This window comes from Globicephala melas, chromosome 5, assembly GCF_963455315.2.
Source record: "Globicephala melas chromosome 5, mGloMel1.2, whole genome shotgun sequence".
Lineage (NCBI taxonomy): Eukaryota > Metazoa > Chordata > Mammalia > Artiodactyla > Delphinidae > Globicephala > Globicephala melas.
In genome coordinates, this window is record NC_083318.1 from 75,575,409 (window position 1) to 75,588,547 (window position 13,139).

Below are 13,139 nucleotides of genomic sequence, written 5' to 3' on the forward strand. Positions count from 1 at the left end.
AACTGGCCAGTCCTCATCTCCCAAATCCTGTTGGGGAAACCTGGAATCCTTTCCTCCCTGCCCCCTATAGGAGAAGCCTTACATTTCCTACCCACCTCTCCACTGCTACTCAGAGTTCTACTAGCAAGAGTTTAGAATTGGAACTCCATGTGACATTAAAATGTCACTCTAAAATTTATGGTATTATTATTAGTATAATTCCATGGAAATTGAATGGGGTTTATGGTTATCCAAGGGTAGTAACTACTTTTTAGAACATCATTTCCATAGGAACATGCATTTTGAATTCCAAGCAACTAACTTAAAAAGATTTATAATATGACTTCTATTATGGCTGATTATACCTTAAAACCCCCATTGAACAGAATGTACTAAAAATCTTCAATGACATATTTTATATTGTAGCTTCCTGAATATTAATTAAAAGGTTTGAGTATTCTTGCTTTTTATTACAATAGTAAACAATTTATCTGATTAAAAATCTTACTCATTAGGTCTTAGTTATGAAGACCACTTTCCTTTATATAGAGAGGTTATTTTGAAAAATAAATCCTCTATCATTTTGTTCTGCTTGTCTGTCTTAAATTTGGTCTATTAAAGGAAATATTGTGGCAGGTTGTAATTTTACTATAAGCTATAGCTCTGTAAACTGACTATTCTTACAGTACTCATTCCTATATTTATTCATTTTTGTCTTTGCTTTCTTTTGCATATTCATGTTTTTCTTTTCCAGTTGCTTCTGAAACCAGAAAGTCAGTGCAGGGTTGTAGTACTGATGGGCTCAACCTCTGATCTTAGTCACTGTGAAAAAATTAAGAAGGCTTGCGGAAATTTTGGCATTCCCTGTGAACTTAGGGTAACATCTGCCCATAAAGGACCAGATGAAACTCTGAGGATTAAAGCTGAGTATGAAGGTAAATGTAGAATAACTGGAGCATTTCAGGAAGTTCTCCTGATTTTGCCCCAAATTTTATATTTAGACTAATAATGCTGAAAAATAGTTTCACCACATTCCAAGGGAAAAAATGTGATATTCTAGGCTTTCATGATGTTTACCTCCAAAAGTTTTAAGGTGCTCTAGGAGCTTATAAAACAGAATGGACCAGGGAGAAAGAACTGAAAATGCAAGCATGGGAGGAAAATGAAGACTAGAATTAGTCTTTATCTAATCCCCTCAAGCATCGTTTCTAATATGCTCCAACAGAAGATAGGCCCCACGTCAATTACAGAAGGAGGGCCTAGGGTTGAAGCAGCAGATCCTCTCAAGTATCTTTAAGGGTCAGCCTTTCCTGGGAGGCAGTCAAACATAAAATTAAGGAATAATTTCAGAATTTAGTATATAAAAGAAATGTCTTGATGGGATAGCATCTAAAATATGGAGCCCTGTAGATTGGAATGTTTCTCAACTGGAAAAAATATTGGTTGAGTATTCCTTCTGAAGGTAGTTGCTATAGGAGCATATTTACTGAATTTTGGAGGGTTTTTTTTTTCAGGGGGTGGGTGGGAAGGTCTCAGACCTCTTTGATAAGCTAATAAAAGCCAGATCTCTTTCTCTAGAAAAATGCAAATGTAAAATTTTAGATTCTAAGTTAGGAATCACTGTTGTAGGAAACAAAGGAATAACTTATGAATTTATGAAAGAATAAAATATTTATGAGGTATGTTTAAAAATATTGAAGGGTCTTAAATATTTCAGTACTATATTATTGAATTCAGTTCCTCAACTCTTATTTCAAGAAATGTCACTAAACACATATATGTGGAACCTAGAAAAATGGTACAGATGAACCGGTTTGCAGGGCAGAAATCGAGACACAGATGTAGAGAACAAACATATGGCCACCAAGGGGGGAAACCCGCCGGGGGTGGGGGTGGGGGTGTGATGAATTGGGCGATTGGGATTGACATGTATACACTGATGTATATAAAATTGATGACTAAATAAGGACCTGCTGTATAGAAAAAGATAAAATAGAAAAATTAAAAAAAAAGTGTCACTAAACCTCTAGTCTCTATTAATTGTATCTCCCATACCCTGTTGGTTGAAAGACACCAGGACAGATGCCGCTTCAGGTGGTGTCATTCTTTGCTTCAGCGAGCCAAAGTAGCAATAGTGGAAGGGGCCTTTGAACCATTCCCTCACTCACGCCCTGGTGTTATACCTTCTTTATACTACAGATCTCAAAGATGGCCCAACTTCTTGCTACTTCATTACTTGATATACAGTAAGTGGCAGAGTGAACCTTATATTTTGAATATATATTTAATAATAGTGTCAATATAGTGCTTTTTCTGGAGACTACTGTTAAAGAACTCAAGGAGTTACTACACATGGACCCTTTTTTTTTTTTTAACCTATCTTTAAACCTCTTGAGTGCTTAGCCTAATTATAAACTTGTAATTTGCCTAGGGGATGGCATTCCTACTGTATTTGTGGCAGTGGCAGGCAGAAGCAATGGTTTAGGACCAGTGATGTCTGGTAACACAGCATATCCAGTTATCAGCTGTCCTCCCCTCACTCCAGACTGGGGAGCTCAGGATGTGTGGTCTTCTCTTCGATTACCCAGTGGTAAGATAATTGAATTTTTAAAAAACGTTTATTAAAAAGTTTCAACTATGCACTGTAATAGAGAGAATAACATTATGAAATCTCACATACCCATTACCCAGCTTCAGAAATTAACATCTTGTTGCATCTATAGCCCTCTCCTGCTGGATTATTTAAAGCAGATCTGAGAAATTATGGCATTTTATACTTCAATATTTACGTATGTCTTTCTAAATGATAAAGACGCTAGTTTTAAAATCATAATGATACCATACTCACACCTAAGGAAAATTAATGGTAATTTCTTAAAATCTAATTTCCAACTAGTGTTCATTTTTCCAGTTGTCTCATTTGTTTTTACAGTTTATTCAAATTAAGATCCAACATATCCCTTATATTGCATTTAGTTGATATATCTCTAAAGTCTCTTTTTTAGTTGTTCTGTTTTTGTTTTTTGGGGGGTTTTTTTGCGGTACGCGGGCCTCTTACTGTTGTGGCCTCTCCCGTTGCGGAGCACAGGCTCCGGACGCGCAGGCTCAGTGGCCATGGCTCACGGGCCCAGCCGCTCCGCGGCATGTGGATCCTTCCGGACCGGGGCACAAAGCCGTGTCCCCTGCATCGGCAGGCGGCCTCCCAACCACTGCGCCACCAGGGAAGCCCTAAAGTCTCTTTTAATCTTCTTTCTTTTTCTTCCTCTTTCATTTCTCCTATAGAATTTTCCGCATTCTGGACTTAGCTGATTACATTCCTGGGTGTTGTTTAACATGCTCTTCCATCCCCTATTTTCTGTAAAGTGGTGGTAAAATCTGTAGTTAGATCAAGTTCATATTTGGTTTTGGGTTTTGTTTTTTTCCCCACCCAAGAATACATCATTCATGGTATTTTGTTGTTTGTTTTGTTTTGTTTTTTGTAAATGTGATTGTTACTTCTGTAGAGGAAATAAAATATTTAAAACTTAGGTATTAGAATAATTAAAACCAAGGAAGTTTCATCAGTTGGCTGGCTGAGCAGGATCTCATAAAATAACAATATTGTTGTGTGCTCATCATGGTCCAAGATAATGATCTGATCTATAAGGCCTGAGTGTCAGTACTGTTTCAGTAAGAGTCGATTTGCTTATCACTTAATATACCTCATATTTTTCTCACAGTCGTGTAAGTGTAAATCCGCTCTTGATACGTGTTAAGTAAGTGTGCCCTCTGACATGTTCCCATATGGACTGGCTTCTCTCTAGGCCTGCTGCACTGCTCGTCTTAGGATCTCTCTCTACAGCATCCTGGACATTCATTTTGCCTTTCTCTAGTCTTGGATCTCCTGTTTCCTAGGTCCCATATCTTTACCTTCTTGGTTTACTTTTTGTTGGAGAGCATTCTAGTGAACTTTCTGAGGAAAGGGTACAGAAGATAAACTTTTTGAGACCTTGTATACCTAAAACGTTTTTATTGCAGCTCAGTCTGATTTGATAATTTAGGAATAGAATTCGAGGTTGAAAACTATTTTCTGTCAGAATTTTTTCTTCTTTAAATTTATTTATTTTATTTATTTTTGGCTGCATTGGGTCTTTGTTGCTGCTTGTAAGCTTTCTCTAGTTGCAGTGAGCAGGGACTACTCTTCGTTGCAGTGTGCGGGCTTCTCATTGCGGTGGCTTCTCTTGTTGCGGAGCTTGGGCTGCAGGCGTGCGGGCTTCAGTAGTTGTGGTGGGCAGGCTCAGTAGTTGTGGCTTGCAGGCTTTAGAGCGCAGGCTCAGTAGTTCTGGTGCATGGGCTTAGTTGCTCCGTGGCATGTGGGATCTTCCCGGACCAGGGCTCGAACCTGTGTTCCCTGCATTGGCAGGCAGGAACCACTGTGCTATCAGGGAAGCCCTGTCAGAATTTTGAGGTTATTACTCTGCTGTCTTCTAGCTTCCAGAGTTATTGAGAACTCCAGGGCCCTTCCACCATTCTGGTTCTAGGTCATTTATGAATTTTGTTTCTTTCTGGAAACTTCTTGGATCTTTTATCAATCCATTATTCTTAAATTTCACGAAGATGCGTCTTGGTGAGTCTGTTTTCTTCCTGGGCTTGTAGTGGGCTCTTTTAATCTGGAACTTTGATTCTTTAGTCCTGGGAAATTTTCTTGAATTACTTAATAATTTCCTTCCGCCTCCATTTTCTTTCTTCTTTCATTTTTGGATTTACTTTTCACCGCCTTGATTTCTATTTTGTTTTCTTATTCTTTCTTTTTTTAATATTTATTTTATTTTTGGCTGTGCTGGGTCTTAGTTGTGGCATGCAAACTTCGTAGTTGCAGCACGCAGGAACTTCATTGTGACATGTGGACTCTAGTTGCAGCATGCATGTGGGATCTAGTTCCCCAACCAGGAATCGAACCCGGGCCCCCTGCATTGGGAGCATGGAGTCTTACCCACTGCACCACCAGGGAAGTCCCTGTTTTCTTATTCTTGTTGCCATACTTTCTGGAAGATCTCTTCAACTTTACATTTCAACCCATCTTTTACATTTCAACCCATCTATTGAGCTTTTCATTTTGAATGTGGTATTTTGAATTTCTTACAGCTCTTTTTTGTTCTCTGGTCTCCCCCTACCACCTCCCCAAACATCCTTTTCTTGTTTAATCTTTGCAATAACCTCCTTTATCTCTCTGAGCTTATTATTGTTCCTTTCATATTAGTTCCTTTCCATAGCTGTTTGCTAATAAGCCTTGGCTGTTTTCTCTTGTTTAAGAATGGCACTGTAAAAACCAATTGGAGGGAGTTCCCTGGTGATCCAGTGGCTAAGACTTCACGCTCCCAATGCAGGGGGCACGGGTTCCATCCCTGGTCAGGGAACTAGATCCCACATGCATGCCGCAACTAAAAGATCCCACATCCTGCAATGAAGATCCTGTGTGCTGTAACTAAGACCTGGTACAGCCAAATAAATAAATATAATTTTTTTTTAAGTGTCATAAAAAACCAATTGGAAGCTCTGCAAGTGGGTAGGGCTTGTCAAAAGTGGCCTCCACTGTGAGTGATCTTGTAGGGTCATTCTTTGAATAACCCCTCACATCAGTGTCTTTGATCTTTTCTCATGTGTTGGCCAGAATTACCCAGAGAACATTTTTAGTCTCAGTCTCCTGCCTGAGTTTGTTAACATGTGCAAACTTAATCCCATGTTTTCACTGTGGCATTCCTTACTTCACCTGTGCCCGGTTGGCACAGAAGTCTGGACTAAAGTCTGTTTTGCCTCCAGAAGAATTTAAAACTCTGCCATGGTGCAGAAGGGGCCATTGTTCAGGTACATAGAGTGGGGAGGAGGATCTGATGGCCTTACTTCTTCTTGACTTTCACTCAGTCTTCTTCTTTTTAGCCCCATTTTCAACCTGATTCCTCCCCTAAAAGGTATCTGGTGTCACCAGTTCCTCAACCTTTGAGTGGGTTCTGTAATGTCAGGCTGCTTCTCATCTTTCCCTGCTTCTAGTTAGGATTAAATTTTCTTGGTCTGCTAAGTTAGTTAGTACTCCCTTTGCCAAAATGTTATTGCTGTTATCTCTTTGTTTGTGTATGTTTATTTTCTTTATTCCCTTTACTGTTGTTTTTATAGGTTTCAGAGACACATACATCTTGTGACTAATCTATCTTTAGCTAGACTGATCTGATTATATCAACTTCCCAAGTTAAAAATCTATAACTATAGATGAAACTATACCCAAATTTATGCCAGAGGAATAGTATAGATATTATTATCCATGGAGCTTAGAAAAAGGAATTTTGAGCAAATATGTGGCAGTTTTTACCTAGTAATATCCAGGGAGAGACAGAACCTAGAATATTTTTAGATTCTGATCATTAGAATTGGGGAGAATCTTTTGAGGAGTGTTTTCACAGTGGCCTGTGTAAGATCCTGAAAACTTCGTTCCTCTTGCTCTTATGGCATGCTCACCAGGTAACTTAATTTTTTGCTAATTAGGTTTTCTTGACATCAGAAAGTGAGTCATGGGCAGTAGGCACAGGTACTTCAGTTGTTAGAGTGGAATGCTCTACCTAGTTTATTACTACTACTACTACTACTACTACTAATGGTTGACATTCATTGAGTATTTACTATGTGTCAGGCACTGCTCCAAGCACTTTATCTGTATTAACTCACTGAATCCTCACATAAGGTAGCTACTAGTTATCATCCCCATGTTACAGATAAGGACACTAAAATTAATTTGGCTGATGTTGGTTATGTAGTAAGTAGCAGAGCTGTGTAAATTGATTTATTAATACAAATTAAATCTTGTGATTTATATTTTAGTCTGTTCTTATTGGGGATAGTGAGAGTCAAAGAGCCTGATGAATTCCAAGAGTATTTAGGGAAATTGGATCTTTTGGATCTATAACCTATTTAGTCCTTGACTCTAATGACACAGACATAATAGTACCACCTCGAGAAACTGCCTGAGCAAACCTGTGGTCCCCGAGGAAGTTACTTTCTAGTCTACTGTCTTTTAGATCTTATTACTATTGAATTTATTTATAATATTTCTTAAAATTATTTTATGGATTTGACTTTTCCACTGCTTAAAAATGTTAGAATAATTCAAGTGCAAAAACAAAAGGAATAACTAGAAAATTACCAAAATAATTAACATACCTCAGGTTTGTCTAAGAACAGATGATTCTACCTCATTCCTTGTTTTATTTCTGTTGTGTTTCACCAGGGATTTAAAGGGATAATGTATGTGAAAAGAACTTTGAAAAAAGGTAAATTTCTTTGCAAGTGGATTCAGTGAGAAGAGTGATAGTTGTATATAAAATATCTGTTCCTGGCTGATAAATATTACTTATCATCTTATAATCACTTTATCACTCTAAAGAGTAAAGATGGAAACTCCTTCTACAGATCTTACTTCAGACAAGGATAATATTGTAGCTGTATTGTCTGTGGCTAACAGGGCTTCTGAGAGTATAAAATAGTTGGGTAAGTGGTATTTTCATTATTAATTTACAGCTCAATTTTCTGTCTTTTCTTTTATGAATAGGTCTTGGCTGTTCAACCATACTTTCTCCAGAAGGATCAGCTCAGTTTGCTGCTCAGATATTTGGATTAAACAACCATTTGATTTGGGCCAAACTGCGAGCAAGTGTATTGAACACCTGGATTTCCTTGAAGCAGGCTGACAAGAAAATCAGAAAGGGCAATTTATAAGAAAGAACATCATTGCATTGTTTAGGAGAAAAACTATAAATTTCTAGTTTAGCTGCAGAAAAAAGAAATCAAGCAAGATGAAAAGATTTTAAATCAATCAGAGAAAACAAAATTTAAAAGTGAATGAATGCCTCTCTAGATTCGTGAATTAGTAGAATAAATGTACATATTTATTAGTATTTCTTTATAAGTAGTGAAATTAGTATACATTTAAAATTAATCTCTTACCCACATATGGTCAGTTAGGTAGGCAGTATAATTAAATATATTTCTTAAATGATAATAATGTTCTATTATAGAGCTCTAAAGTTACTACTTCCTACATCTGAGTCCGTAAGTTTTAGAAACTTAAAATGGTTGTATCTTAGGGTGGTTAAGAGCAATATAGTCCTCTTTCACATTATGATCTTTACAAAACTCTAGGGCATGGTTTTTTATTTGCAGTCAGTATGTCAGAAAATGATGTTGTATTTATCTCTAGCTATAGCTAGAGATGATGTTTGGGTTTGATATTGCCTTTTTTAAGAAAAGCTGAGATTGACTCTGGGGGTAAGAAAGACATGAATTAAGATGAAGGGGCACTGTGGAAACCATGGAGAGACTTCTGAGAACTTCTCTGTTAAGTGTCAGGGCAATTTCCCATGGAAAAGAAATAGAGTCACCTTTGCCATTGCAAATGAGTTAGTAAATCTTACTTGGCTCTGTAGGTCATAAAATTCTTTTAATTCTGATAACACATATTTTAGCCAGACTAACAATCCCCAACCTACCATCATTATCAAAAATTGGAATCTCCCAGTTAATACCCATAACTAGTTTCTTTCTTGTAATAGTATTAAGTCTAGTATACCCAGCAAAATGCACTTCTAAAGGAGCAGTTGTTACTGAGAGGTATGATAGTTCATCATGAGTCTATAAACCATATTTGGAAATATCAGTGTTACATTACGCAGCCTTGAGGATTTTATAGATCATGAAACTTTAATCCAGGTGTCTATGAACGCCTTAAGCTTACATGTAAAATTTTATGTATATGTTCACTTCTATGAGAAGGGGGCAATTAGTTTTTACCCAAAAGATGTGTCCCCCCCCCCAAAATGTTAAGAATCTCTGCTATGAAATCTTGACAAATCAAGATGAAATCTTGACACTGGCCTACCCAGTCTATGCTTTTTCACTTCCCTCTCAACTGTTAGCAAGCTGGCATCTCATCACTGCCTTCACCTGATCTCTGTGCGGTATGACTGACCTAACTTCCTTTCTTGGGCTATACACCAAGTTGTTCCAACCTCAATCTTAATCATTCCTCATATTTTACACTTTCCCTTAAGTATTGATGTTTTCTACTATTGAGTTCATTGTTTACAAATAATGGTAGGATAATTTTAATTCTTTACAGTGAATGTCTGTAGACTTGTATTTTCAGCTGTCCATTTCTGTCTGAATGGTCTAAACTTAACTCATCTTCCACCAAGCCTATATCTGGCTGCACTCACTGTCCCAAATTAATTTTATCCTTGATGTTTTTCTCTGACCTTTCATTTCTAACTCATCACCAGGTCTTGAATTTACCCTGTTTACCCATCCACTGTACATAAACCTCAAGCAAGGGTCAAATTCTGTATTAGCCTGATCTAGGTCTTTTTTTTTTTTTTTTTTTTTTTTGGGGGGTACGCGGACCCCTCACTGTTGTGGCCTCTCCTGTTGCGGAGCACAGGCTCCGGACGCGGAGGCTCAGCGGCCATGGCTCGTGGGCCCAGCCACTCTGCAGCATGTGGGATCTTCCCGGACCGGGGCACGAACCCGTGTCCCCTGCATCGGCAGGCGGACTCTCAACCACTGCGCCACTAGGGAAGCCCTAGGTCTTCCTTCTTAACCCAACCTTTTTGAGGTTGATTGTCCAAGGACTTACAACAAAAACTCTTAAATAAATTTCTTTTGCAACATAGACTCCTTTGAAAATATGAATGCTGTTGACCCTCTCCCTAGAAAATTGCACAGTATGTTTACTAACAGGTTCCATTTGTTCCTGGGTTCCTTGAAGCCTATCCATAGTCTGTAGGTTAAGAATTGCTGTTGTAACCCATCAAGGGAACTTGCTTTCCTCTTTTTCAGACTGTTGCATATCTGTACGTTTAGTTCTTAGAATGTTCTCATTTGTCATTAAAATCTACTTGTTAAGTTACTAGAGCTTCATCTTCGCTTTCTCCATGAAACCTTCCCTGATAAACCTTCCAGCTACAGTGGCTACAAATACTTTCTCTGTTGGATTGTAAGCTCCCAAAGAGGAGAAAATGTAATTCTACAGTTTATTTCCCTTACATTGTCTTATGCTCTGATGTGCTAATGTCTGTTAGAAATGGGGGAATTATAAAAATCATGTACTGCTTTATTTTCTAAAGTTAGATCACAAGAACAATTAAAAAGATTCAATTTTAACATCTTTGAACTTGGGCTTCATAGTCTCTGAATAGTCATTGGCTGCTACTTCAACTCTTCTGTCCCTACCTAGCAAAAGCTCCACCTGTTTCTGTGCAGTACATAAAAATTTCAAACACTGATTGAGACTCATAGATAGGACTGACCTTTATCAATGGTCATTATTAGTTTCTTAATAGAGTACATATAACCCTCAGTAGTATAGTTCATCAATGCTAGAGTAAATACTTTTTGAAAGTATTTTAACTGTTATAAAAAGTAATTTACACAAACCTACCTGGTTTGCCATCTTTGGGTGTTTATACTTTCTGTGGGCTTATAGTTAAATAGAGGAAGAAAAATTGTGTCCGAATAACGCTGTACTTAAACTTTATATCTTAAAGCCACACTTAGAATTGCTTTAATGCCTCCTGAAATTTAAAACAAAGCAGCCAAATAAAAGGCAAGGATAAGCTCTTGTGTGAAGCTTTATTCATTCATCCATGTGTGAAATACATGTTTTGCCTTATTTTATTCTAGGCCCTAGGAAAGCAACACTGAACAGAGACAAGGCCCTCGCCCTCACAAAATTTACATTTTATTGGGGATAACAAACCATAAAAGATAAATCAGATAGATTCAGGGAAGTATAAGTGCACATGAAGAACAGCCAAGGTGAGAGGACAGTGATGGGGTAAGAGGAAGGTTTTTAAGGAGAGCAGGGCAATGATGTAAAAGAGGAAGCCATGCAAAGATATGGGGAAATAGTTTCCCAGACTAAAAGAACAGAAAGTAAAATAGCTTTGCCTTTTTGAGGACCTGCAAACATGCTAATATTGCTGGAGCTCTGTGAGCAAGGGTAAGAGTGGAAGGAGATATTGATGTAAGCAAAGGCTAGATAACTTAGGGCCTACAGACCACACTGAAGTGTGTCAGGAAAAACCATTGGTAAGTTTGAGCAGGGGCTGACATGATGTATTCAACAGGTTTTAAAGTATTCTCTGGCTGTTGTGTGGATTAGAGGAGAAGCAAGGAGATTAGTTAAGAAGCTACTGTAGTCCAGTTGAGAGAAGATGTGACCTTCAACAAGTTACTTAAATTTTTTGTGCCTCAATTTCCTTGTGTGTAAAGTGGGACTAATACTACCCACCTCAGGGTGATTGAGAGTTAAATGAGTCAATATATGTAAAGTATATCCTAGCACATGAATGCATTATGTAAAAATCTATTTGGCTGACTGTATAGAATGAGTAGAGTTGATTCCATGAAAATTACCTTGAATTTGATATTCCCTTCAGCTGATTTAATTTCTAAAAACAGGAAAAAAGGGCAGAGTCAGCATAATGTGACTTAAATAAAACATGACAGGCCATAGAACATCCACAATTTCTCCCTGCCATCTTCAGCCCAGCAGTCCTTGGAAAGCCAGTGGAAACGCTTACTTTTAATGGTGCCTTTTGCATTTAACTCCTCACAACCTCAAATACTTGGGGTGGGGTTGTTAACCCAGCACTGTGGTACAGTGAAAATAGCAGTAGAATGGGAATGAAAAGATTTCCTTGGGCACGTTTCTCTTTGAGCTTCAGTAACTCCTTGCACTCTGTCCTCAATCCCTCTTACCTTTCCTTACTTTTCTTCGTAGAATTTATTACCACCAAACATGGTATATATTTATTTATTGCCTCTCTCTCCCAACTAGAAAATACATTCCATGAGTACACTAGGTTGTCTTTTTGTTGTTAATTGTATCCCAAGCGACTAGTACTGATATAATGCCTGACATTGGCATTTAGAAGGTACTCAATAAATATTTGTGTAATGAATATATGTACAAATTCCCATAGGTATGGCAACATGGAACCATACATAACTAAATATTAGAGGAGTATAACATGCAAGGGGAGTAGACAGTAACAAAATATCATAAAGGACCTTACATGCTAGGCTTTGTAGTTTGGATTTCATCCGGAGGATAGAAGAGTGACATCAGGTATATGCTTTAAAACATCACTCTGGGGCTTCCCTGGTGGAGCACTGGCTAAGAATCCACCTGCCAATGCAGGGGACACGGGTTCGATCTCTGGTCCGGGAAAATCCCACATGCTGCGGAGCAACTAAGCCCGTGAGCCACAACTGCTGAGCCGGCGTGCCGCAACTACTGAAGCCCATGCGCCTAGAGCCCGTGCTCCGCAACAAGAAAAGTCACCGCAATGAGAAGCCCATGCACCGCAACAAAGAGCAGCCCCCACTCGCTGCAACTAGAGAAAGCCTGTGCGCAGCAACAAAGACCCAATGCAGCCTAAAATAAATAAATTTATTTTTTAAAAAAATCACTCTGGTTTGGAAGACACCTGTTTCAAAAGGGGCAAATTAAATCCATACATTTATATCTTGTTTGCCACAAAACCCCATTAAAAATGACAGAAGAAACAGAAACACAGGAATCCACAGCAGAAGAATTCTGAGGAAATTTCTAGAAGCTACAAAGTATATGAGATCAGACTGATACAGAAACCAAAACTGTGAATCCTTACATAAAGTCAATATTCTGAAAAGAGAGAAATGCACTACTAAGGCAGTGGTTCTTAGCTTTTGGAGGGGGAGAGGGGAGTTAGTATAAACACCTTTGGAGAATCAAATGGAAGCTACAAAATCTTTCCTCAGAAAAATTCTAATAAAATTTTGCGTATACCAAATGTCTTCCCGAACTCCTTTAAACCCTCTGAAATCCAAGCATAATTAGCTTGAAATACATGACAGTTCCACAGCTAGTAGAAGTCCACAGCCCTTCTCATGATTTTTACTAATTCACAGAGATTATAACCTCCTGAGCTAGAGCTCACTGGATCATTACTGCTGTTTCTGCATTGTACATATTAACCAGACATGAAATGTGCCAGGCACCATAGGATATAGCCATGAGCTGGACATAGTTTCTGCTCACAAGGAACTCACAGATTAAGGGAGAAAGAAGCAAACACTCAGTTAAAAAGTTGAGT

The 13,139-nt window shown here is 38.2% G+C and overlaps 1 protein-coding gene across 3 annotated transcripts in view; it reads left to right on the forward strand.

Moving 5' to 3' along the window:
• The window catches only part of PAICS (phosphoribosylaminoimidazole carboxylase and phosphoribosylaminoimidazolesuccinocarboxamide synthase), a 52,902-nt gene extending 40,703 nt beyond the window's left edge, over positions 1–12,199 (forward strand). For all 3 annotated transcript variants that reach the window (XM_060299395.2, XM_060299396.1, XM_030880625.2), the window contains 3 exons: positions 734–914; positions 2,411–2,569; positions 7,556–12,199. In XM_060299395.2, the coding sequence (XP_060155378.1) occupies positions 734–914; positions 2,411–2,569; positions 7,556–7,722 (507 nt within the window). In that variant the 3' untranslated portion in view covers positions 7,723–12,199. The remainder of the gene's footprint in view (positions 1–733; positions 915–2,410; positions 2,570–7,555) is intronic.
• Positions 12,200–13,139: the final 940 nt, after the last annotated feature.